Below are 26864 nucleotides of genomic sequence, written 5' to 3'. Positions count from 1 at the left end.
AATTTGCTAAATACGTTAAAGGGTCGAATAAAGAGAGAAGAGAAATGAGTGAAGAGGTCAAGAGCAGAACGTAAATAATAAAGCAGGTACTGCTCTACTCTGAGGAAGGAAACTATAAACAGTGTTAAAAAAAAAAGCAAATGTGCAAAGTCAAGAAAACTGCGCAAGAAAATAGTGCAACAAGAATCAGGAGAAAAGTCGTGAACTAACAGACGAACGAAAGTAAAGGTTGAGAAAACTTGTTTGTGTTGAAGTCAGACAAAGTGAGCAATTTGCACATGGAAATTTAGGAGGAAACAATAACTTGCTGGATAAAACAACTTGAATTATGAGTACAAGTCGAGAGTACTACCTGAAGACTTGTTAAAGGAGGATTAGACTTGCTGCATGATTAGACTTGCTGCATGATTAGACTTGCTGCATGATTAGGCTTGCTGCATGATTAGACTTGCTGCATGATTAGGCTTGCTGCATGATTAGACTTGATGTATAATTAGACTTGATGTATAATTAAACTTGCTGCATGATTAGACTTGCTGCATGATTAAGCTTGCTGCATGATTAGACTTGATGTATAATTAGACTTGATGTATAATTAAACTTGCTGCATGATTAGACTTGCTGCATGATTAGACTTGCTGCATGATTAGACTTGATGTATAATTAGACTTGATGTATAATTAAACTTGCTGCATGATTACACTTAGTGTATGATTAGACTTACTGTGTGATTAGACTTGCTGTTTGATTAGACTTGCTTCATGATGATTAGACTCAAATTAGAATTATTACTCTTTCTATAGGATTATTACACTTTGAGAAGGATTATAAGATTCTAATCAGGATATGCAAAGTTGGTAAAGGATTATAAGACTATTTCCATAATTATTAAACTCGATGCAAGATTATTAAGCTAGCTGCAAGATTATCAGACTCATTGCAAGTTTAAAAGACTCGCTACACGATCACCAAACTCCCTACAAGATTATTAAAAATGCTTGCAAGATTATTAGATTCCCTTCAGGATTATCAGACATCTAGAAAGATTATTAGACTTCCCTAAAGATTATTGGACTTCCTGAAGGATTATTAGACATATTGCATGATTATTAGACTCCCTGCAGGATTATTAGACTTCTTGCAGTTCTAAGATTTGCCACAAGATTATGAGTCTTCTGACAATATTTTCACAGTCTCTGCAAAATTATTATACATCTTTATGGACAAGACACATTAGATATATAATTCAACATGTCAATACTGTTTACCATTTGCATTGTTAACATTATCTGAATTCCTGAGAGATTATTAGACTTCTTGCAAGACTTGCAAGGTTATTACGTTTGCAAAATTATACTCCTCGTGCAAGATTATTAGAGGCGTTGTAAGATGCGTGAGGCATACTTGAAGGATCTTTCTGGGGAAGAGAATGAAGGGGTGGAGAATGAAGGGTGGAGAATGAAGGGTGGAGAATGCAGGGTGGAGAATGAAGGGTGGAGAATGAAGGGTGGAGAATGAAGGGTGGAGAATGAAGGGTGGAGAATGAAGGGTGGAGAATGGAGGGTGGAGAATGAAGGGTGGAGAATGAAGGGTGGAGAATGAAGGGTGGAGAATGAAGGGTGGAGAATGAATGGTGGAGAATGAAGGGTGGAGAATGAAGGGTGGAGAATGCCTATTTCTTTTTTTTATTTGAGCGACGACCTCACCAACAATATAACTAACATTAATACTAGTCCCGTAAATTTACATTTTACCACCAAAGTGGCCAGTTATTGTGCATCACATAGCCATCCTGTGGAGGGCAGCGCAAGAGTAAATGGATACATTAAAAGCCTAGGAACTAGGCCCCAAAAGGGTTTACAGACGTACATCTGGATTTTTATCTACAGTTCACTTTTCAGTGACTAGCAAATTTAGAAAGGTACAATTCCAAAAACCGGTAGGAAAAAAATATCTCTCGTGATATATCACCGGGACTGTGTTCGAGGAATTGTCTAGGAATTTAAACTGATAGATTATAGAGGTATGGGTGGTTGTGGGAAACAATCAGTCTGCAGTATTAAGGTTAAAAACAGCAGTTATTACTGGGATACCTCAGGGATATGTTTAAAAGACAATATTCAAAATAAAGTTGCTAGTAATGGTAAATCAATTGATCAACAAACAAAGAGAGATAGTAGAGGGCAACGAGTGACTAGCTCCCTTAAGGTTTACAATACAAATAGTAGGAGTCTAAGAAATAAGATAGATGGGCTAAAATTACTTGCAAGTGTAGGTAATATAGATATTATTGGTATAACAGAGACCTGGTTCAACCTGAAAGATAGAGAAATGCCTTCTGAATGCAACGTACAGGGTTATAAACTATTCCATACTGATAGGGTCAATAGGAAGGGTGGTGGTGTGGCGATGTATGTCAGAGAAAATTTAAATTGTTGTCTTAGACATGATATAAGATTAGAAACATCGACACAGAATCGGTTTGGTTTCAGTTTCTAGAGGGTCGTGACAAATTAATTTTGAGTGTGATTTATAGGCCCCCAAACCTTGATAGGGAGTGCAGTAAGCTGTTATGGGACGAAATTCACAAGGCATCTAGATATGAAAATGTTGTGATAATGGGAGATTTTAACTTTAGTCAAACTGATTGGAACAATATGACAGGAAATCTTGAGTCTAGTGACTTTCTTGATACGGTTCAGGATTGCTTTTTAGAACAGGTTGTGACAGAACCAACTAGAGGAAACAATCTGCTTGACTTGGTTCTTGCCAACAAAGAATCACTAATTAATAATCTTGAGGTTAATGATGAGCTTGGGGAAAGTGATCACAAATCACTTAGTTTCAATATATCATGGAATTACCCAGATAACTGCAATCAAATCTCTGTCCCAGATTTTCGCTTGGCCGACTTCATGGGACTGAAAAATTACTTGGGTGGGCTAAGTTGGGATGTTCTAACTATGGGTCAGGTAGGTGATCTTGGTTGCCAATATGACGTTTTTCAGAGCATAGTTCTAGCTGCCCAGACAACTTTTGTTCAGAGTAGGGAAATTAGATCTAACAAAAATGATCCCAAATGGATGAACAATAGATTAAAACATCTCACTGGTCAAAAGAGAGGCATATATAGGCGTATCAAAAGAGGGGATGGGCAGTTAAGAAATCAATATATTTAATTAAAGAGAGAAATAAAGAAAGGAATATGAAAAGCAAAAAGAGATTATGAGGCTAAGGTCGCAAGAGATTCAAAGACTAACCCAAAAGGGTTCTTTCAGGTATACAGAAGTAAGATTGGGGACAAGACTGGCCCACTTAAGAGTAACTCTGGTCAGATCACTGACAGTGATAAGGATGTGTGTGAAATTCTAAATACCTACTTCCTCTCAGTTTTCACCCAGGAAAATACTAGCGATATTCCTGAAATAATAGATTACGTAGAACAGGATAATAAACTATGTACGATTGCGGTAACTAGTGACATGGTCCTCAGACAAATAGAGAAACTAAAACCTAACAAATCCCCAGGTCCTGATGAACTGTTTGCAAGGGTGTTCAAGGAATGTAAAGAGGAGCTTAGCATACCTTTGGCTAATCTTTTTAACATATCACTACAAACTGGCATAGTGCTTGATAAGTGGAAAATGGCAAATGTAATAATACCTATTTACAAGGCAGGGGACAGGTCCTTGGCTTCGAACTATAGACCAATAAGCCTTACCTCCATAGTGGGAAAATTTATGGAATCAATAATTGCCGAAGCAATTCGTAGCCATCTTGACAGGCACAGATTGATTAATGATTCTCAACACTGTTTTACAAAGGGGCGTTCCTGTCTTACGAATTTACTAATTTTTTTCACTAAGGTGTTTGAGGAGGTAGATCATGGTAATGAATATGATATTGTGTATATGGACTTCAGTAAGGCTTTCGATAGAGTTCCACACCAGAGGCTATTGAGGAAACTTAGGGCACACGGAATAGGAGGAGAAATTTTTTCCTGGGTAGAGGCATGGCTGACAAATAGACAGCAGAGAGTTAGCATAAATGGGGAGAAATCAGAATGGGGGCACGTCACGAGCGGCGTTCCTCAGGGGTCAGTGTTGGGCCCGTTGTTGTTCACAATTTACATAAACGACATAGATGAGGGAATAAATAGCGACATAAGCAAATTTGCTGATGACACCAAAATAGGCCGTCCAATTCATTCTAATGAGGACATTAGAGCACTCCAGGATGATTTGAATAGATTGACGCAATGGTCGGAGAATTGGCAGATGCAGTTTAATATTGACAAACCCAAAGTTCTAAATGTTGGACAGTTAAATAACCAAGCCACATATAAACTAAATAATGTCGATCTTAATACTACTGATTGCGAAAAGGATTTAGGAGTTCTGGTTAGCAGTAATCTAAAACCAAGACAACAGTGTATTAGTGTTCGCAATAAAGTTAACAGAATTCTTGGCTTCATATCTAGAAGTATAAATAATAGAAGTCCTCAGGTTGTTCTTCAACTCTATATATCCTTGGTTAGGCCTCATTTAGACTATGATGCTCAGTTCTGGTCACCGTATTACAGAATGGATATAAATGCTCTGGAAAACGTAAAGAGGAGGATGACAAAGATGATCCCATGTATCAGAAATCTTCCCTATTAGGATAGACTGAAGGCCCTGAATCTGCACTCTCTCTTAAGGCGTAGAATTAGGGGGGAATGATCGCGGCGTATAAATGGAAAACAGGAATAAATAAAGGGGATGTAAATAGTGTGCTGAAAATTTCCAGCCAAGACAGGACTCGCAGCAATGGTTTCAAGTTGGAAAAATTCAGATTCAGGAAGGATATAGGAAAGTACTGGTTTGGTAATAGAGTTATGGATGAGTGGAACAAACTCCCAAGTACAGTTATTGAGGCTAAAACGTTGTGTAGTTTTAAAAATAGGTTAGATAAATACATGAGTGGGTGTGGGTGGGTGTAAGTTGGACCTTACTAGCTTGTGCTCCATCCTTGAGTGGGGATGACCAGACTGGGTGGATCATTGGGATTATCCGGGGGGTGGGCCATTGGTCTAATCTGGGAGGGGGGGGGGACATGGACCTGCTCCGCATGGGTCAGTAGGCCTGTTACAGTGTTCCTTCTTTCTTATGTTCTTATAAAGAAGGGTTAAATATCGGAAATATTTAAGCAGTATAATGTGATCCTTTATTGACAACGTTTCGCCCACACAGTGGGCTTTATCGAGTCACCTGACCCAGCATTCTCCACCTGACTAAATCCTATAAATACTCATGTGCCTTTCACCCAGGTAGATCTGTTTGTGACTTGATAAAGCCCACTGTGTGGGCGAAACGTTGTCAATAAAGGATCACATTATAAACCATACCACGGACGGGGGTAGAATCCGCGATCAGAGAGTCTCAAAACTCCAGACCGTCGCGTTAGCCACTGGACCAGCTAGCCACAATAAGATTCACCCAACTAGGTATATTTCTACACCATAGGAAGGTTAGCATAAGCACCACTGAGTCATTACGATTTCGTGAGTCAAGATCACATTATACTTCTTAAGTGTTTATATTTCCATTGTGTCGTTATTTTATACCATTTATTTCCAAGGGTTATATATCACTTTTGTAAGTACTCATTATTCTTTGGGCAAAGAACTGGGATTTAGGTAAACTAACAGTGGTATTAATGAGTGCTGTCACAGCCGTTTTTCTTAAAAGATGAATCAGAGCACTAACTAAAAATTACACACCAGTAGCCTTAACATCACATATAAAAGTCCCCCAAGGGATTTTAATGAAAAACACAATTTGCTCAATTAAAACCAGCATGGATTTAGACCTTGGAGATTGTACTTGTCGCAGTTAAACCCTTATGATAGAATTACAGAGGTGCTGTAAGGAGACCAGAATGAAGATGTGGTAAACACGGATTTCGTAAAAGCATTTGATAAATACGACATAATAACAAAATAACGGCCATAGGTATAACGGGGTGAAGTGAGCAAATAGATACGCAAATTTCTGACAGAACACACGACTTATGTCATCTCTCACCCTAATCTTGCCACCCTCAACACCATTGTTAACGAGGAGCTGATCAAAATATCGACTTGGATGACAGCCAATAAACTTACGCTTAACACTGACAAAACCTACTGCATTATGTTTGGTAGCAGAGCAGGAGATGCACAAATTAACATTAAGATCGACAACACTCTAATTACCAGACATAATGAGGGCAAATTCCTAGGCCTATACCTTGACAACAACCTGAATTTCAGCACCCATATCCAACACAACCAAAAAAGTATCCAAAACGGTTGGGATCCACTCCAAGATACGATACTACGTGCCGCAAAATGCCCTTCTCACACTATACCACTCACTTATTTATCCATACCTCACCTATGCTATTTGTGCTTGGGGATCAACTGCAGCAACACACCTAAAGCCAATAATAACCCAACAAAAAGCTGCAGTAAGAATAATCACTAAATCCCATCCCTGGCAACACCCCCCCCCACTCTTCATTGATCTAAACTTAATCCCTGTTCAGTACATCCACACTTACTACTGTGCAATCTACATCTACAGGATCTTAAACTCCAATATAAACCTTGACCTAAAATGCTTTCTTGATAGTTGTGACAGAACCCATAGGCATAACACCAGACACAAACATCTCTACGACATTCCCCGTGTCCGACTAAACCTTTACAAAAATTCAATGTATGTCAAAGGCCCTAAAATCTGGAACACCCTACCTGAGAACTCTAGAACTGCAGACGCATTCATCACCTTCAAAACTACCATTAGAAAACATCTTATCTCCCTGATACACCCCATCAACTAACTACACGAATACCACCTGGTGGTTCACACTTACACTCACTCACCCATTTGACAATAAACAGAAATATTAATCTCAATCTTAAAATAATGAATCCTATGATACTCCAATACTGAAACTATGTACTGTGCCAAAACAAAAGCATTCACATTGCTAAACTCACAAACTAGTATTTAGTCACTTAGCCATGATACCAACTTACCTCATAATTTATAATATTTTAAAATAAAGAAATAAACTAGTCTGCCCGAAATGTCTAGCCATGCTAGGTGTTCTAGTGGTACCCTCTGTAATCATTATTTAACTACATGTAAACCACACAATAACCAAATTCTGTAAATTCAGCATTGTAATCCTTATAGAGAATAAACTTTGAATTTGAATTTGAAAAGCATTAGCGAAGCAAATGCTAGGTACGTTCCTGGCTCATTACTGTTATCATATCAGCATGGCGGTCGTTCATAACAACAACGCCTTGATAAAGCTCCTGGAGAGCGAAACGTTGCCACAATAAAATGTCACATTAGTTGCATTTCTGTCTTTTTACTTAACAACAGCTAAAGCTTTTTCATCATCATTTCAGAGGATGCCAAAAGAAGCATTAAAATCATTTAGGTAGAAGAGCGATTTTTTTCTAAGTAAATTTAAGACCAATACATCTGGAATTTTCCAGGAGTAGATTATGATATATATCTTCTTAGGCTGTATTCTGCCTGCTTTCTCAATCAAAGCATGTCCTATCTGGAGTCCACTGCAGCATGTCCTATCTGGAGTCCACTGCAGCATGTCCTATCTAGAGTCCACTGCAGCATGTCCTATCTGGAGTCCACTGCAGCATGTCCTATCTGGAGTCCACTGCAGCATGTCCTATCTGGAGTCCACTGCAGCATGTCCTATCTGGAGTCCACTGCAGCATGTCCTATCTGGAGTCCACTGCAGCATGTCCTATCTGGAGTCCACTGCAGCATGTCCTATCTGGAGTCCACTGCAGCATGTCCTATCTAGAGTCCACTGCAGCATGTCCTATCTAGAGTCCACTGCAGCATGTCCTATCTAGAGTCCACTGCAGCATGTCCTATCTGGAGTCCACTGCAGCATGTCCTATCTGGAGTCCACTGCAGCATGTCCTATCTGGAGTCCACTGCAGCATGTCCTATTTAGAGTCCACTGCAGCATGTCCTATCTTAAGTCCACTGCAGCATGTCCTATCTGAAGTCCACTGCAGTATGTCCTATCTGGAGTCCACTGCAGCATGTCCTATTTAGAGTCCACTGCAGCATGTGAAATCTGGAGTCCAGTGCAGCATGTCCTATCTGGAGCCCACTGCAGCATGTTATATCTGGAGTCCACTGCAGCATGTCCTATCTGGAGTCCACTGCAGCATGTCCTATCTGGAGTCAACTGCAGCATGTCCTATCTAGAGTACACTGCAGCATGTCCTATCTGGAGTCCACTGCAGCATGTCCTATCTGGAGTCCACTGCAGCATGTCCTATCTAGAGTCCACTGCAGCATGTCCTATCTGGAGTCCACTGCAGCATGTCCTATCTAGAGTCGACTGCAGCATGTCCTATTAAGAGTCCACTGCAACATGTCCTATCCGGAGTCAACTGCAGCATGTCCTATCTAGAGTCCACTGTAGCATGTCCATCTAGAGTTCACTGCAGCATGTCCTATTTAGAGTCCACTGCAGCATGTCCTATCTTAAGTCCACTGCAGCATGTCCTATCTGAAGTCCACTGCAGTATGTCCTATCTGGAGTCCACTGCAGCATGTCCTATTTAGAGTCCACTGCAGCATGTGAAATCTGGAGTCCAGTGCAGCATGTCCTATCTGGAGCCCACTGCAGCATGTTATATCTGGAGTCCACTGCAGCATGTCCTATCTGGAGTCCACTGCAGCATGTCCTATCTGGAGTCAACTGCAGCATGTCCTATCTAGAGTACACTGCAGCATGTCCTATCTGGAGTCCACTGCAGCATGTTATATCTGGAGTCCACTGCAGCATGTCCTATCTGGAGTCCACTGCAGCATGTCCTATCTGGAGTCAACTGCAGCATGTCCTATCTAGAGTACACTGCAGCATGTCCTATCTGGAGTCCACTGCAGCATGTCCTATCTGGAGTCCACTGCAGCATGTCCTATCTAGAGTCGACTGCTGCATGTCCTATTAAGAGTTCACTGCAACATGTCCTATCCGGAGTCCACTGCAGCATGTCCTATCCGGAGTCAACTGCAGCATGTCCTATCTAGAGTCCACTGTAGCATGTCCATCTAGAGTTCACTGCAGCATGTCCTATCTAGAGTCCACTGCAGCATGTCCTATCTAGAGTCCACTGCAGCATGTTCTATCTGGAGTCCACTGCAGCATGTCCTATCTGGAGTCCACTGCAGCATGTCCATCTGGAGTCCACTGCAGCATGTCCATCTGGAGTCCACTGCAGCATGTCCTATCTGGAGTCCACTGCAGCATGTCCATCTGGAGTCCACTGCAGCATGTCCTATCTGGAGTCCACTGCAGCATGTCCTATCTGGAGTCCACTGCAGCATGTCCTATCTAGAGTCCATTGCATCATGTCCATCTGGAGTCCACTGCAGCATATTCCATCTTGGGTTCACTGCAGCTTGTCCTATGTAAAGTCCATTGCAGCATGTTCTATCTGGAGTCCACTGCAGCATGTCCTATTTAGAGTCCAATGCAGCATGTCCTATCTGGAGTCCACTGCAGCATGTCCATCTGGAGTCCACTGCAGCATGTCCATCTGGAGTCCACTGCAGCATGTCCTATCTGGAGTCCACTGCAGCATGTCCATCTGGAGTCCACTGCAGCATGTCCTATCTGGAGTCCACTGCAGCATGTCCTATCTAAAGTACATTGCAGCATGTCCTATCTAGAGTCCATTGCATCATGTCCATTTGGAGTCCACTGCAGCATATTCCATCTAGGGTTCACTGCAGCTTGTCCTATGTAAAGTCCATTGCAGCATGTTCTATCTGGAGTCCACTGCAGCATGTCCTATTTAGAGTCCAATGCAGCATGTCCTATCTGGAGTCCACTGCAGCATGTCCTATCTGGAGTCCACTGCAGCATGTCCTATCTGGAGTCCACTGCAGCATGTCCTATCTAGAGTCCACTGTAGCATGTCCTATCTGGAGTCCACTGCAGCATGTCCTATCTAGAGTCCACTGCAGCATGTCCTATCTAGAGTCCACTGCAGCATGTCCATCTAGAGTCCACTGCACATATGTTATTAATATAAAATATGCAGTTTTTGGAATTTCATCTAGAAGACATTCTGTCCAACAGGAACTTTATAATTTGTATATAAATGGTTCGAAGAACCGATGAGTTGTTATATCAGATACATGTGCAACACTTGGGAATCTTTATTGAGGAAACGTTTCCTCAATAAAGATTCCCAAGTGATGCACGTGTATCTAAGTTATCAACTTAATTCTTTCTCACAGAGATGGGAAGAACGAGAGCGTGAGACAATGAGACGGCGGGTGATTGCTACTGCAGAAATGTGCTCCGTTAAGCCGGTTCTTAGATTGACTTCTGCAATTCTAGAAAAGTTTATGCAATAGCAGTGGTATGTCCTGTGATAATAAATTTATCCAATGCATCAGAAATTAGTAATCAACCTAATATTTGTGTAATTGTTTTAGAGGTGATGATAGCGCAGATTTCAAGCAAAGTCGGTTCCCTCTGTCTGCTGCCATGATAACTCAGTTCTCTGTGTTGCCGTGAACAGCGCAGAGGTTGTTTTGTCGTCTCTCTGACACTCGCTTCTGCCTTTGTTTAGTCTCGTGCTCTGGTCAATAGACGTTTTACCAAGAGTGTAACATGGGTAAGAAGATAAGAATGGAGGAACCTGCAGAAGGCCTACTGGCCCATGCAAGGCAAGTCCTTATCAAAACAACCACTACCCAAAGCTACCCAAGAATTTACCCGACCCCACAATATGTCACTATTTCTTCATCACTGTCATATATTCTTAAGTGGACGTGACTTACACCTGACTGGCTTTGGCCAGTAGCTTAGGCCGGTAGGTGATTTCAATCTGCCTAGCATGGGCCAGTAGGCCTGCTGTAGTGCTTCTACCTTCTTATGTACATTGTTTACGAGGGGCCCTGAATTGCTCCCTGTGGGGTTCCACTTGCAATGGGTCCCATTCTTACTTTTCACTATTCATGAAAACTCTCTGGTGCCTATATGTGAGTTACCTACGATTTACCTCTGACCTATTTCAGGAATTTTCCTAGTGATCCAGTTTCATTCTGCAAACCTTCACACTGTAACCTGTAACCTCTACACTATATCCTGTAATATCAACACCATATCCTGTAACCTCTACACTATATCCTGTAACCTCCACACTGTAACCTGTAACCTCCACACTGTAACCTGTAACCTCCTCACTGTAACCTGTAACTTCCACACTGTATCCTGTAACCTCCACACTGTAACCTGTAACTTCCACACTGTATCCTGTAACCTCCACACAGTAACCTGTAACTTCCACACTGTATCCTGTAACCTCCACACAGTAACCTGAAACCTTCACACTGTAACCTGTAACCTCTACACTGTAACCTGTAACTTCCACACTGTATCCTGTACCCTCCACACTGTAACCTGTAACTTCCACACTGTATCCTGTAACCTCCACACAGTAAACTGTAACTTCCACACTGCATCCTGTAACCTCCACACAGTAACCTGTAACTTCCACACTGTATCCTGTACCCTCCACACAGTAACCTGTACCTTCCACACTGTATCCTGTAACCTCCACACAGTAACCTGTAACTTCCACACTGTATCCTGTAACCTCCACACTGTAACCTGTAACTTTCACACTGTATCCTGTAACCTCCACACAGTAACTTGTAACTTCCACACTGTATCCTGTAACCTCCACACAGTAACCTGTAACTTCCACACTGTATCCTGTAACCTCCACACAGTAACCTGTAACTTCCACACTGTATCCTGTAACCTCCACACAGTAACCTGTAACTTCCACACTGTATCCTGTAACCTCCACACAGTAACCTGTAACTTCCACACTGCATCCTATAACCTCCACACAGTAACCTGTAACTTCCACACTGTATCCTGTAACCTCCACACAGTAACCTGTAACTTCCACGCTTTATCCTGCAACCTCCACACAGTAACCTGTAACTTCCACACTCTATCCTGCACCATCCACACTGTAACCTGTAACTTCCACACTTTATCCTGTAACCTCCACACAGTAACCTGTAACTTCCACACTGTATCCTGTAACCTCCACACAGTAACCTGTAACTTCCACACTGTATCCTGTAGCCTCCACACTGTAACCTGTAACTTTCACACTGTATCCTGTAACCTCCACACAGTAACCTGTAACTTCCACACTGTATCCTGTAACCTCCACACAGTAACCTGTAACTTCCACACTGTATCCTGTAACCTCCACACAGTAACCTGTAACTTCCAGACTGTATCCTGTAACCTCCACACAGTAACCTGTAACTTCCACACAGTAACCTGTAACTTACACACTGCATCCTGTAATAAAGTTGGTAGAATTACCGACAATATGTAAAGTAAAAGGACACAAGTGCAACTAATGTGACATTTATTGTGGCAACGTTTCGCTCTCCAGGAGCTTTATCAAGCCATTACAAACAATACATGGACACAGAGGGTATATAAAGGCTCAGAGTGAGGTGAATACTAGTGAGGTACCATTCCGATGTTCACTAGTGGTAGTAGTAGTAGTAGTAGTAGTGGTAGTGACAAAAGCAATTAATTCGTACATGAGTAAAAGGATATAAAAGCTATTACTTGGGTAACATAAAAATAGGTTGGACAAATATAAACTGGAATGAGGCAGGTTGTTTCAGTGTTCACTCTCTGTGCTTTGTGTAGTATAACAGGAGAGACTATGTGATGGCAGGGTTTACTGTTTTCAGGAGGTTTCTTGCTAAGACTTCGGAGATGGTGAAGCTGCCGTTGTTTTGTTTAATTGTATTCGAAACAGCGATCAGTGCTGATTCAAGTTTCTTTTATCACTAATTGGGCGTCTCTGAATTTCATAAATGTCACATTAGTTGCACTTGTGTCCTTTTACTTTACATATTGTCGGTAATTCTACCAACTTTATTACAATCTGTCGGACACCGCAACATAATGGACATTTCATGCAGACGTTATTTGGACACCCTTCTTCGTGCTCACAGCTATCGCAACAGACACAACTTCCTACAAGATTGCCTGGCAGAGAAGGTGATCCCTAAGTCTACTCCTGCACAACTCTCCAACTCCAAGCACCCCTTCTCTCCAGCTACCCAAGCTTACTTAACTGAATGTGCCGAAGAACTTTCTAACATCGCTAAGGAAACCTTTGAAACTGCAAGGAATATGAGGGCCAATCTTCAGATTGACCAACACACTGCTGAGCATATTCTCAGCACAGTCACCACAGCTAACCTCCAACAGAAGATCAAACTCAATCGCAAACTTCAGTACCTCTGCACTAACAGTCGGTGGAAGGAAATGGGACGCGAATCCCTGATAAACAACTTATCGTCACGCACCTTAACCGACTACGAGAAACAAGCACTGAGTCTGGGACTCAAATTTACCACCAACATACGCAAACCTAACTATCAACTCAATCTTGTTACCAGGAACCTTAGACACAGTGACAGCAACTTCCAGAAGGGTTATATACAGGGCCTTCTCACTGCAGCTTTATGTGAACCTTCTTCTTCTAATCTTCCTAGAAGATACATCACTGCCCTTAAGGACCTCGCCAACGACCCCAACATTATCGTCACCACCGCCGACAAAGGAGGTGGAGTCGTCATACTCAACACCAGTGACTACAACACTAAAATGATGGACCTTTTGAATGATCAATCTACATACGAACCTATCAGCACTCAACAGTGGGAGACGCTCACCAAAGACTTTCTATACAAAAGCAGACAAATACTCAAACGCACTAGAGAAGGGAAGAAACTTCTGTACTTGTTACCAAGCAACCCTAAACCAGCACACATGTATGGTTTACCCAAGACCCATAAACACAATATTCCTCTCAGACCAATCACGTCAGGAATAGGCAGTGCTCCACACAAACTAGCCGGAGTTCTTGCCAAACATCTTTCCTGCCTTCTGGGGACCATCAGCCCCGCCCATCTTAAACACTCAGGCGACCTTCTCAACCGCATCCGTAACCTCTCCATCCGTAACAAGAAACTAAGCAGTTTGGATGTGACTTCCCTCTTCACAAAAGTACCTACCAAAAAAGCCATCGAGGTTCTACGACGTAAAGTCAACCAGGACCTTAATCTTCCTTTACCTCCCGGAGATTTTGTTGACTTGATTGAACTCTGTGTTAACTTCAACTGTTTTTCCTTCAATAACAAGCTCTACAAACAAACCTACGGCATGGGAATGGGGTCCCCAATAAGTGCCGTCCTAGCCAACTTATACATGGAACACCTAGAGTCCGAACACTTCGCCAACATCATCCCTTCAAGCGTCACTTGGTTACGTTACGTGGACGATGTCCTCGTAATAACTCCAAAACGTTTTGATGTACGGGATCTTCAGGCAAGGCTCAACGCAGTTGAACCAGCGATTCAGTTTACACTAGAAGAAGAGTCCAATGACAAGCTACCTTTCCTCGACGTCCTCATTCACAAAGTAGACAACAACCTAAGATTTCAAGTTTATCGGAAACCCACCAATAAAAATGATCTCACACACTTCTATTCCAGTCAAGATACCAAGAGCAAAAGAGGCATCATCATCGGGTTTTTCCTAAGAGCATACCGAATTTGTAGTCCTGAGTTTCTTGACGAGGAATGTACTTACATTCACCAAACATTCACTGAGTTACAATTTCCTTCTTTTTTCATCAAAGACTGCAAGAAAAGAGCTCTTCAGATCATCAATTCTCCACGCATCAACACCGCTCCCAACAAAGTTATAATTCTTCCCAACAGCCAGGTTGCACTAAACGTCTCAAAAGTACTTTCACAAGCTAACACCAGAGTCGCCATCGCTTCTACCACTTCAATAAAGGATCTAACCAGGACAAAACCCAAGCACCACGAACCAGTCAATGCAGGAGTTTACACTATACCCTGTGGAGGCTGTGACAAGATCTACGTAGGTGAAACAGCAAGAAACCTCGACACCCGCCTCAATGAACACATATACGCATGTAGGAACGACAACTTAAACAACGCCTGTGTACAACACCGAAATTCCACCAATCATCTTATGAAATTCAGAGACGCCCAATTAGTGATAAAAGAAACTAATTTCCGCACACGCAAGTGCCTTGAATCAGTACTGATCGCTGTTTCGAATACAATTAAACAAAACAACGGCAGCTTCACCATCTCCGAAGTCTTAGCAAGAAACCTCCTGAAAACAGTAAACCCTGTCATCACATAGTCTCTCCTGTTATACTACACAAAGCACAGAGAGTGAACACTGAAACAACCTGCCTCATTCCAGTTTATATTTGTCCAACCTATTTTTATGTTACCCAAGTAATAGCTTTTATATCCTTTTACTCATGTACGAATTAATTGCTTTTGTCACTACCACTACTACTACTACTACTACTACCACTAGTGAACATCGGAATGGTACCTCACTAGTATTCACCTCACTCTGAGCCTTTATATACCCTCTGTGTCCATGCATTGTTTGTAATGGCTTGATAAAGCTCCTGGAGAGCGAAACGTTGCCACAATAAATGTCACATTAGTTGCACTTGTGTCCTTTTACTTTACACAGTGCATCCTATAACCTCCACACAGTAACCTGTAACTTCCACACTGTATCCTGTAACCTCCACACAGTAACCTGTAACTTCCACGCTTTATCCTGTAACCTCCACACAGTAACCTGTAACTTCCACACTTTATACTGTACCATCCACACTGTAACCTGTAACTTCCACACTGTATCCTGTAACCTCCACACAGTAACCTGTAACTTCCACACTGTATCCTGTAACCTGCACACAGTAACCTGTAACTTCCACACTGTATCCTGTAGCCTCCACACTGTAACCTGTAACTTTCACACTGTATCCTGTAACCTCCACACAGTAACCTGTAACTTCCACACTGTATCCTGTAACCTCCACACAGTAACCTGTAACTTCCACACTGTATCCTGTAACCTCCACACAGTAACCTGTAACTTCCACACTGTATCCTGTAACCTCCACACAGTAACCTGTAACTTCCACACAGTAACCTGTAACTTACACACTGCATCCTATAACCTCCACACAGTAACCTGTAACTTCCACACTGTATCCTGTAACCTCCACACAGTAACCTGTAACTTCCACGCTATATCCTGTAACCTCCGCACAGTAACCTGTAACTTCCACACTGTATCCTGTAACCTCCACACAGTAACCTGTAACTTCCACACTGTATCCTGTAACCTCCATACAGTAACCTGCAACTTCCACACTGTATCCTGCAACCTCCACACAGTAACCTGTAACCTCCACACAGTAACCTGTAGCTTCCACACTGTATCCTGTAACCTCCACACAGTAACCTGTAACTTCCACACTGTATCCTGTAACCTCCACACAGTAACCTGTAACTTCCACACAGTAACCTGTAACTTCCACACAGTATCCTGTAACTTCCACACAGTAACCTGTAACTTCCACACAGTAACCTGTAACTTCCACACAGTAACCTGTAACTTCCACACAGTAACCTGTAACTTCCACACAGTATCCTTCAACTTCCACACAGTAACCTGTAACTTCCACACAGTAACCTGTAACTTCCACACAGTAACTTGTAACCTCCACACAGTAACCTGTAGCCTCCACACAGTAACCTGTTACCTCCACACCGTAACCTGTAACTTCCACACTAGCTCCAGCAGTCAAGCAGCTTCTATCCAGAAGTTCTTCTGTGTCGCGACTCTTCTCTCTCGTCTCCTGTGTAAAACTCTATCAATGAAAATTTGTTAATGAAATCCACAAGAGTGCTTCTGTAAAACCATACTGAGATTCATTCATCAAATTACGTTCCTCAAGGTGGCTTTGAACTGTATCTACAATTACTGATTCCGCCAATTTTTCTCACCTTTGAGTTTAATTAAACTGATTTATAATTTGAAGGTAATGACCTATCATATTTTCCACTTTCCAGTTATTGGTATGATACCTGTGTGTAGTAATTTATTGAAAAAATGCTATTGTTTTCTTGAGCTCCTCAAATTCCTTTAAAACCCAGGAAAACCATTCTCCAGGGTCCTGTGATTCTCCAGGGTCCTGTGATTCTCCAGGGTCCTGTGATTCTCCAGGGTCCTGTGATTCTCCAGGGTCCTGTGATTCTCCAGGGTCCTGTGATTCTCCAGGGTCCTGTGATTCTCCAGGGTCCTGTGATTCTCCAAGGTCCTGTGATTCTCCAGGGTCCTGTGATTCTCTAGGATCCTGTGATTCTCCAGGGTCCTGTGATTCTCCAGGGTTCTGTGATTCTCCAGGGTCCTGTGATTCTCCAGGGTCCTGTGATTCTCCAGGGTCCTGTGATTCTCCAGGGTCCTGTGATTCTCCAGGGTCCTGTGATTCTCCAGGGTCCTGTGATTCTCCAGGGTCCTGTGATTCTCCAGGGTCCTGTGATTCTCCAGGGTCCTGTGATTCTCCAGGGTCTTGTGATTCTCCAGGGTCCTGTGATTCTCCAGGGTCCTGTGATTCTCCATGGTCCTGTGATTCTCCAGGGTCCTGTGATTCTCCAGGGTCTTGTGATTCTCCAGGGTCCTGTGATTCTCCAGGGTCCTGTGATTCTCCAGGGTCCTGTGATTCTCTAGGGTCCTGTGATTCTCCAGGGTCCTGTGATTCTCCAGGGTCCTGTGATTCTCCAGGGTCCTGTGATTCTCCGGGGTCCTGTGATTCTCCAGGGTCCTGTGATTCTCCAGGGTCCTGTGATTCTCCAGGGTCCTGTGATTCTCCATGGTCCTGTGTTTCTCCTGGGTCCTGTGATTCTCCAGGGTCCTGTGTTTCTCCTGGGTCCTGTGATTCTCCAGGGTCCTGTGATTCTCCATGGTCCTGTGTTTCTCCTGGGTCCTGTGATTCTCCAGGGTCCTGTGATTCTCCAGGGTCCTGTGATTCTCCAGGGTCCTGTGTTTCTCCTGGGTCCTGTGATTCTCCAGGGTCCTGTGATTCTCTAGGGTCCTGTGATTCTCCAGGGTCCTGTGTTTCTACTGGGTCCTGTGATTCTCCAGGGTCCTGTGATTCTCCAGGGTCCTGTGATTCTCCTGAGTCCTGTGATTCTCCAGGGTCCTGTGATTCTCCTGGGTCCTGTGATTCTCCAGGGTCCTGTGATTCTCCAGTGTCCTGTGATTCTTCAGAGTCCTGTGATTCTCCAGGGTCCTGTGATTCTCCAGGGTCCTGTGATTCTCCAGGGTCCTGTGATTCTCCAGAGTCCTGTGATTCTCCAGGGTCCTGTGATTCTCCATGGTCCTGTGATTCTCCAGGATCCTGTGATTCTCCAGGGTCCTGTGATTCTCCAGGGTCCTGTGATTCTCCAGGGTCCTGTGATTCTCCAGGGTCCTGTGATTCTCCAGGGTCCTGTGATTCTCCAGGGTCCTGTGATTCTCCAGGGTCCTGTGATTCTCCAGGGTCCTGTGATTCTCCAGGGTCCTGTGATTCTCCAGGGTCCTGTGATTCTTCAGGATCCTGTGATTCTCCAGGATCCTGTGATTCGTCAGGATCCTGTGAATCTCCAGGGTCCTGTGATTCTCCAGGGTCCTGTGATTCTCCATGGTCCTGTGATTCTCCATGGTCTTGTGATTCTCCAGGGTCCTGTGATTATCCAGAGTCCTGTGATTCTCCAGGGTCCTGTGATTCTCCAGGGTCCTGTGATTCTCCAGGGTCCTGTGATTCTCCAAGGTCCTGTGATTCTAGAGGGTCCTGTGGTTTTCCAGGGTCCTGTGATTCTCCAGGGTCCTGTGATTCTCCAAGGTCCTGTGATTCTAGAGGGTTTTGTGGTTTTCCAGGGTCCTGTGATTCACCAGGGTCCTATGATTCTCCAAGGTCCTGTGATTCTAGAGGGTCCTATGATTTTCCAGGGTCCTGTGATTCTCCAGTGTCCTGTGATTCTCCAGGGTCCTGTGATTCTCCAGGGTCCTGTGATTCTCCAAGGTCTTGTGATTCTCCAGTGTCCTGTGATTCTCCAGGGTCCTGTGATTCTTCAGGGTCCTGTGATTCTCCAGGATCCTGCGATTCTCCAGGATCCTTTGATTCTCCAGGATCCTGTGAATCTCCAGTTTCCTGTGATTCTCCAGGGTCCTGTGATTCTCCAGGATCCGTTGATTCTAGAGGGTCCTGTGGTTTTCCAGGGTCCTGTGATTCTCCAGGGTCCTGTGATTCTCCACGGTCCTGTGATTCTTCAGGATCCTGTGATTCTCCAGGATCCTGTGATTCTTCAGGATCCTGTGAATCTCCAGGGTCCTGTGATTCTCCAGGGTCCTGTGATTCTCCAGGGTCCTGTGATTCTCCAGGGTCCTGTGATTCTGCAGGATCCTGTGATTCTCCAATGTCCTGTGATTCTCCAGGATCCTGTGATTCTCCAGGATCCTGTGATTCTCCAGGATCCTGTGATTCTCCAGGGTCCTGTGATTCTCCAGGGTCCTGTGATTCTCCAGGGTCCTGTGATTCTCCAGGGTCCTGTGATTCTCCAGGGTCCTGTGATTCTCCAGGATCCTGTGATTCTCCAGGATCCTGTGATTCTCCAGGGTCCTGTGATTCTCCAGGGTCCTGTGATTCTCCAGGGTCCTGTGATTCTCCAGGGTCCTGTGATTCTCCAGGGTCCTGTGATTCTCCAGGATCCTGTGATTCTCCAGGGTCCTGTGATTCTCCAGGGTCCTGTGATTCTCCAGGGTCCTGTGATTCTCCAGGGTCCTGTGATTCTCCAGGGTCCTGTGATTCTCCAGGATCCTGTGATTCTCCAGTATCCTGTGATTCTCCAGGGTCCTGTGATTCTCCAGGGTCCTGTGATTCTCCAGGATCCTGTGATTCTCCAGGGTCCTGTGATTCTCCAGGGTCCTGTGATTCTCCAGGATCCTGTGATTCTCCAGGATCCTGTGATTCTCCAGGGTCCTGTGATTCTCCAGGGTCCTGTGATTCTCCAGGGTCCTGTGATTCTCCAGGGACCTGTGATTCTCCAGGGTCCTGTGATTCTCCAGGATCCTGTGATTCTCCAGGGTCCTGTGATTCTCCAGGGTCCTGTGATTCTCCAGGGTCCTGTGATTCTCCAGGGTCCTGTGATTCTCCAGGATCCTGTGATTCTCCAGGATCCTGTGATTCTCCAGGGTCCTGTGATTCTCCAGGGTCCTGTGATTCTCCAGGGTCCTGTGATTCTCCAGGGTCCTGTGATTCTCCAGGGTCCTGTGATTCTCCAGGATCCTGTGATTCTCCAGGGTCCTGTGATTCTCCAGGGTCCTGTGATTCTTCAGGGTCCTGTGATTCTCCAGGGTCCTGTGATTCTCCAGGGTCCTGTGATTCTCCAGGGTCCTGTGATTCTCCAGGGTCCTGTGATTCTCCAGGGTCCTGTGATTCTCTAGGGTCCTGTGATTCTCCAGGGTCCTGTGATTCTCCAGGGTCCTGTGATTCTCCAGGATCCTGTGATTCTCCAGGGTCCTGTGATTCTCCGGGGTCCTGTGATTCTCCGGGGTCCTGTGATTCTCCGGGGTCCTGTGATTCTCCAGGGTCCTGTGATTCTCCAGGATCCTGTGATTCTCCAGGGTCCTGTGATTCTCCAGGGTCCTGTGATTCTCCAGGGTCCTGTGATTCTCCAGGGTCCTGTGATTCTCCAGGGTCCTGTGATTCTCCAGGGTCCTGTGATTCTCCAGGGTCCTGTGATTCTCCAGGGTCCTGTGATTCTCCAGGGTCCTGTGATTCTCCAGGGTCCTGTGATTCTCCAGGGTCCTGTGATTCTCCAGGATCCTGTGATTCTCCAGGGTCCTGTGATTCTCCAGGGTCCTGTGATTCTCCAGGATCCTGTGATTCTCCAGGATCCTGTGAGTCTCCAGGGTCCTGTGATTCTCCAGGGTCCTGTGATTCTCCAGGATCCTGTGATTCTCCAGGGTCCTGTGATTCTCCAGGGTCCTGTGATTCTCCAGGGTCCTGTGATTCTCCAGGGTCCTGTGATTCTCCAGGGTCCTGTGATTCTCCAGGGTCCTGTGATTCTCCAGGGTCCTGTGATTCTCCAGGGTCCTGTGATTCTCCAGGGTCCTGTGATTCTCCAGGGTCCTGTGATTCTCCAGGGTCCTGTGATTCTCCAGGGTCCTGTGATTCTCCAGGGTCCTGTGATTCTCCAGGGTCCTGTGATTCTCCAGGGTCCTGTGATTCTCCAGGGTCCTGTGATTCTCCAGGGTCCTGTGATTCTCCAGGGTCCTGTGATTCTCCAGGGTCCTGTGATTCTCCAGGGTCCTGTGATTCTCCAAGGTCTTGTGATTCTCCAGTGTCCTGTGATTCTCCAGGGTCCTGTGATTCTTCAGGGTCCTGTGATTCTCCAGGATCCTGTGATTCTCCAGGATCCTGTGATTCTTCAGAGTCCTGTGATTCTCCAGGGTCCTGTGATTCTCCAGGATCTTGTGATTCACCAGGATCCTGTGATTCTCCAGGATCCTGTGAATCTCCAGTTTCCTGTGATTCTCCAGGGTCTTGTGATTCTCCAGGATCCTGTGATTCTAGAGGGTCCTGTGGTTTTCCAGGGTCCTGTGATTCTCCAGGGTCCTGTGATTCTCCAGGGTCCTGTGATTCTCCAGGGTCCTGTGATTCTTCAGGATCCTGTGATTCTCCAGGATCCTGTGATTCTTCAGGATCCTGTGAATCTCCAGGGTCCTGTGATTCTCCAGGGTCCTGTGATTTTCCAGGGTCCTGTGATTCTCCAGGGTCCTGTGATTCTGCAGGATCCTGTGATTCTCCAATGTCCTGTGATTCTCCAGGATCCTGTGATTCTCCAGGATCCTGTGATTCTCCAGGATCCTGTGATTCTCCAGGATCCTGTGATTCTCCAGGGTCCTGTGATTCTCCAGGGTCCTGTGATTCTCCAGGGTCCTGTGATTCTCCAGGGTCCTATGATTCTTTTTACTGTGTCCTATATATCTGACTCTCAGAATTTCGCTTGAATCTGGCATTACAAAGGGAGGAATTAAGCTTTAAAAATTTTTACAGTGTATTGCATTAAATTTCACACATCTTTTCACTAATTTTTTCATTCATCCATGAAACTCACTGGATCGGTCTTTGATTACTCTCACAGTTTTTATTTCGTAATTTCTTTTGGCTTTTTTTTATACCTTGTTTTTGACTTTATAAAATTGAGTATCTTGGTCTATAAGGTGAGACTCTTATGATTCAACTTTAAATGCTTCTCTTTTTACCCATGAGATTTTTCTCATCTGATGTTATAGTGCCACTTTTCACTCTATAACTTTCTTCCCACTATATCTTCTTTTCTTTTTCTCTTTCAGTTGAGACTTGACAATAGTCCAAGAAATAACTAAGATGTCGCCATAAGTCTTCACAGATTATTTATGAATTACTACAGCAACGGTACTGTGATCTTTATTCTCTTTCGTCCTCTTTGCACCTAAGAATAACTCTTTCCTTACTACAGTAACGACGAACTGGAGGTAGTAATTATTCCTACAAGAGAGTAACATTTGCCTTCCTACAAAGAATTCGTTAAAGCTTCAGTAGTTACCGAGACCGTTGTTGTGTAGTCTCCCAAGCTTAGGCTGCTTGAGAGACTTCACCCATAGTGGAAGACGTCCTAATAGGTTTTGTTACTTCTCCGAGTTTAGACTGACAAATTTCACTGCGCCCCGTGGCCTGGTGGCAGAAGCTCTCGCTTCGCATGGTGAGGGGTCCGGGTTCGATTCCAGGCAAAAGGGTGAAAACATTGGGTATGTTTTCTTACATCGATTGTCCCTGCTCACCCATCAGTAATAATGGGTACCTGGGTGTTGGTGGACTGGTGTGGATCGCATCCTGGGACAAAACTGACCTAATTTGCCCGAAATGCTCTGCATAACAAGCGGTTTTCTTAATGGTAGTATGTCACTGATGTCAACTAGGCCTGTATACCTTGTACATGTACTTGTAGAAATAAAGATATGATTATTTTTATTATATTATGTATGCAACACATCTATGTGTTGCAATATTCAGTTATAATCAGTCACGAGTAATGCTTCACAAGGATCAGCTCTGGGCCCCTTGATCATAATCTACTTTAATAACCCAAATGAAGGAATGAATATTGACGAGAAAATTCGCTGACGACAAAAAAGTAGGCCTACCATGAGCCAGAAGGACTTCCTCGTTCTATGTTCTTATATTCTTATTTAAAGTTATCATCTTTTCATCACACAAAGTAAGTCATATGAAGAACATGATGTCACAATACCGTGACTGGAACAATACACAAATAACTTGCACATAGGAGAGAGGAGCTTACAACGACGTTTTGCTTAGACTTGGACCATTTACAAAGTCACATTATGGCCTTGTAAACCAAAACTACTGCTTCTATAACATAACTGAACTCCTTGTCAAGAAACTTCTCCATCATTATCCCACATTACTACACACGCAGCCGCCAGTCCCGTGAAGGTCCTCACCAGATCCAACTTACCCAACATTCTCCATCTGACTCCATCTTATAAATACTCACGTACGTTGATAAAGCCCACTGCGTGGGGCGAAATGTTGTCAATAAAGATCACATTAAACTCCTTATGTGTTTATTTTTCCACTTGAGAAGTGGGCTGAGGGCTGAGAGAGGGGTTGGTTGGGCTTGTTGATGGATGGGCCTGGAGAGAGGCTGGAGAGAGGGTTGAGAGGTGGGTTGGTAGGACTAGAGAGTGTGCAGAGATCCTTTACTGCACGTAAAAGTTCTGTCAAGCACCTTAACTACTGGGAACGCTTGGAAGCACTTGACTTGTACTCGTTGGAACGCAGGAGGGAGAGATATATCATAATCTACACTTGGAAAATCTTGGAAGGAATGGTCCCAAATCTGCACACAGAAATCACTCCCTACGAAAGTAAAAGACTGGGCAGGCGATGCAAAATGCCCCCAATAAAAAGTAGGGGCGCCATTGGTACCCTAAGGGAAAACACCATAAGTGTCTGGGGCCCAAAACTGTTCAACAGCCTCCCATCAAGCATTAGGATTAGGGGAATTGCCAATAAGCCCCTGGCTGCCTTCAAGAGAGAGCTGGACAGATACCTAAAGTCAGTGCCGGATCAGCCGGGCTGTGGCTCGTACGTTGGACTGCGTGCGGCCAGCAGTAACAGCCTAGTTGATCAGGCCCTGATCCATCGGGAGGCCTGGCCATGGACCGGGCCGCGGGGGCGTTGATCCTCGGAATAACCTCCAGGTAACCTCCAGGTAAGGGTGGGCTTGGAGAGAGGGCTGGTTACCTGGAGGTTACCTGGAGGTTATTCCGGGGATCAACGCCCCCGCGGCCCGGTCCATGACCAGGCCTCCCGATGGATCAGGGCCTGATCAACTAGGCTGCTACTGCTGGTCGCACGCAGTCCAACGTACGAGCCACAGCCTGGCTGATCCGTCACTGACTTTAGGTATCTGTCCAGCTCTCTCTTGAAGGCAGCCAGGGGTTTATTGGCAATTCCCCTAATGCTGAGGGGCTGAGAGGTAGGTTGGTAGGACTAGTTGAAGGGTGGGCCTGGAGGGAGGGCTGAGAGGTGGGTTGGTAGGACTAGTTGAAGGGTGGGCCTGGAGAGAGGGCTGAGAGGTGGGTTGTGGTTGGACAGGGGAGGGACCTAGCCAGCATGTGTTGCTTATTATCAAGCATACTGCTCTCTTGCCCCTTCTCCTCCTCCATCTCCTGCTCCTCGTCCCCCTCCCCTATAATTACAACAATATTACACCAAGAGAGCGACAAACCTCCCCTGTTATAAATCTGTCAATAAAGTGGCCTATAATCCTCTAACATTAGGAGTAAAATGATATGATAATGGAGTTTTTGCACGGACTTGAAACTGCATGCACATGCAGTGAACTGTGTTTGTGCTCATTATTTGTTGATTGTTAAGAAGAAATGTGCTCATTGAAAATTAGAATATATAAATACAAATATCAGTACAACTTGACATCATTAAAAAAATATTCAAACCTGGATATAATTTTCACGAAAAACTCAACCTAATAATGTAATACAAATACTTCTGTAAAGAATAAGTCCTACATAAAGGTAACTCTATTTCCTAAGTAAGGTGTTTGATGGAACTGATATGTGCAGTGAAGGTTCTCTGTACATTCTCTAGATCTTCAATTTCACCTGCCTTGAACGAAACTGTTAGTGTACAGCAATATTCCTGCCTAGAGAGAACAAGTGATTTAAAAAGAATCATCAGTGGCTTGGCATCTCTTGTCTTGAATGTTCTCATTATCCCTCACAGATATGACAGTGGTGAGATCCTCAGACATTAATTACCACTCCCAGGTCCTTCACATTACTTTTTCGCTCTATTTTGTGCTTAGAGTTTGTAGTATACTCTGTTCTAGTTATTATTTCCTCCAGTTTTCCATAACAGAGTAGTTGGAATTTGTCTTCATTGAACATCATATTGTTCTCCGTTGCCCACTGGAAAACTTGGTTTAAATCTTGTTGGAGATTTACCGTGATCTCAATGGATGACACTCTCATGCAGTTCCTAGTATAGTCTGCAAAATGAATACTTATTTAACCTCAAAATTAATACATAAAAATCCTTACTTTAAAGTATTATAAACTAAATACAACTCAAAAGTGTAGAACAAGCATTAAAACACTCCGACAAACATCCTAAAACAAACACAGTTGTACAGAAACTAAGCTCGACCTTCCATTAATTATCGTATTTTCTGCCAACGCCCCCTCTGCCTGGTCCGGGACCAGAACTCCTGGTATGTCAAAACCTCATCAGCCAAGCTGTTACCTGCTAGTTGCTTGCAGTCATTATTGCTGGCCACAGCCCATTGGACTTTGTTGATATCAGCTTCAAGATTTGCTGTGTTTTTGTTGGATAGCACTCTCGTGCACATTGTAGTATCGTCTGTAGAGTATGATACAGTGCTATAGTTAACTTCTCTGTCAATATTACTAACGAGGACGAGGAAAAAAGTAGGTAGGAATGCTGTGTCTTGGGAAACAGATTTTCATAGTGGCAGCTGCTAATTAAACTCTGTTGACTATTAGTTCTCAGTATCAATTTGAAGTAATCTCAGTGGCTCACTGAACACAGTCATGTCGAGACTTCAATATTTCACTCATTTATTTACTGACATCAGCGTAAGTTTTATCTTGTTTGAGCTTCCTTTGTCTCTCCTGGACTCTGTATGTTTTATTCAATTTTATTTAATTATCTTCCATTTCTGTAGCCAGTGCTTCATTTCCCACTTCAGAAGTTCTGAGTTCTCGTTCTCGCCTGTAAAGTTACCATCTCTCTGTTTCCAGCTTACATATTTTTTTTTCTTAATGTTGTGTGCCATGAGAATATTTATAGTGTCAACTAGTCGATCCTTTCAAAATATTGCCCCAGAATGTTTCATTAAGGGCATGATTTATACCGACCCAAAATTATTGTACAAACTCACCACGGATATAATGCTGTTCCACATGAGAGTTGTTTTTATGAGCACATTATTACTGCATAGTTCCCCACATAAAAACAATATACAGTGTCACGCTATGGATACACACACACATATGTACACACATGGGGGAGAGGACCTAGTAGCGTTCAGTGAAGAGGCGGGGCCAGGAGCTGACTATCGACCCCTGCAACCACAATTACGTGAGTACAATTAGTTGAGTACACACACATTCATCAGGAGGAAAAAACAGTCAAGAACCAGGTAATCAGACTGAGGAAAGAAGGAGGGGAGGTCACGAAAAATGACCGCGAAGTATGTGAGGAGCTCAAC

The 26864-nt window shown here is 44.0% G+C and overlaps 1 protein-coding gene across 1 annotated transcript in view; it reads right to left on the bottom strand.

Annotated features, from left to right (window-relative positions):
• Positions 1-16935, bottom strand: part of LOC128690996 (chondroitin sulfate proteoglycan 4) — a 380847-nt gene extending 363912 nt beyond the window's left edge. The window contains exons 1-5 of the mRNA XM_070089260.1: positions 16921-16935; positions 16189-16870; positions 15817-16062; positions 12130-12360; positions 11150-11982 (exon numbers count right to left, since the gene is read on the bottom strand). Of these exons, the coding sequence (XP_069945361.1) occupies positions 11150-11982; positions 12130-12360; positions 15817-16062; positions 16189-16870; positions 16921-16935 (2007 nt within the window). The remainder of the gene's footprint in view (positions 1-11149; positions 11983-12129; positions 12361-15816; positions 16063-16188; positions 16871-16920) is intronic.
• Positions 16936-26864: the final 9929 nt, after the last annotated feature.

Source organism: Cherax quadricarinatus, chromosome 27 (assembly GCF_038502225.1).
Source record: "Cherax quadricarinatus isolate ZL_2023a chromosome 27, ASM3850222v1, whole genome shotgun sequence".
In the NCBI taxonomy this organism is placed as follows: domain Eukaryota; kingdom Metazoa; phylum Arthropoda; class Malacostraca; order Decapoda; family Parastacidae; genus Cherax; species Cherax quadricarinatus.
Note: the sequence above shows the minus strand (reverse complement) of the source record. Positions and strands in the feature narration are given on the sequence as shown.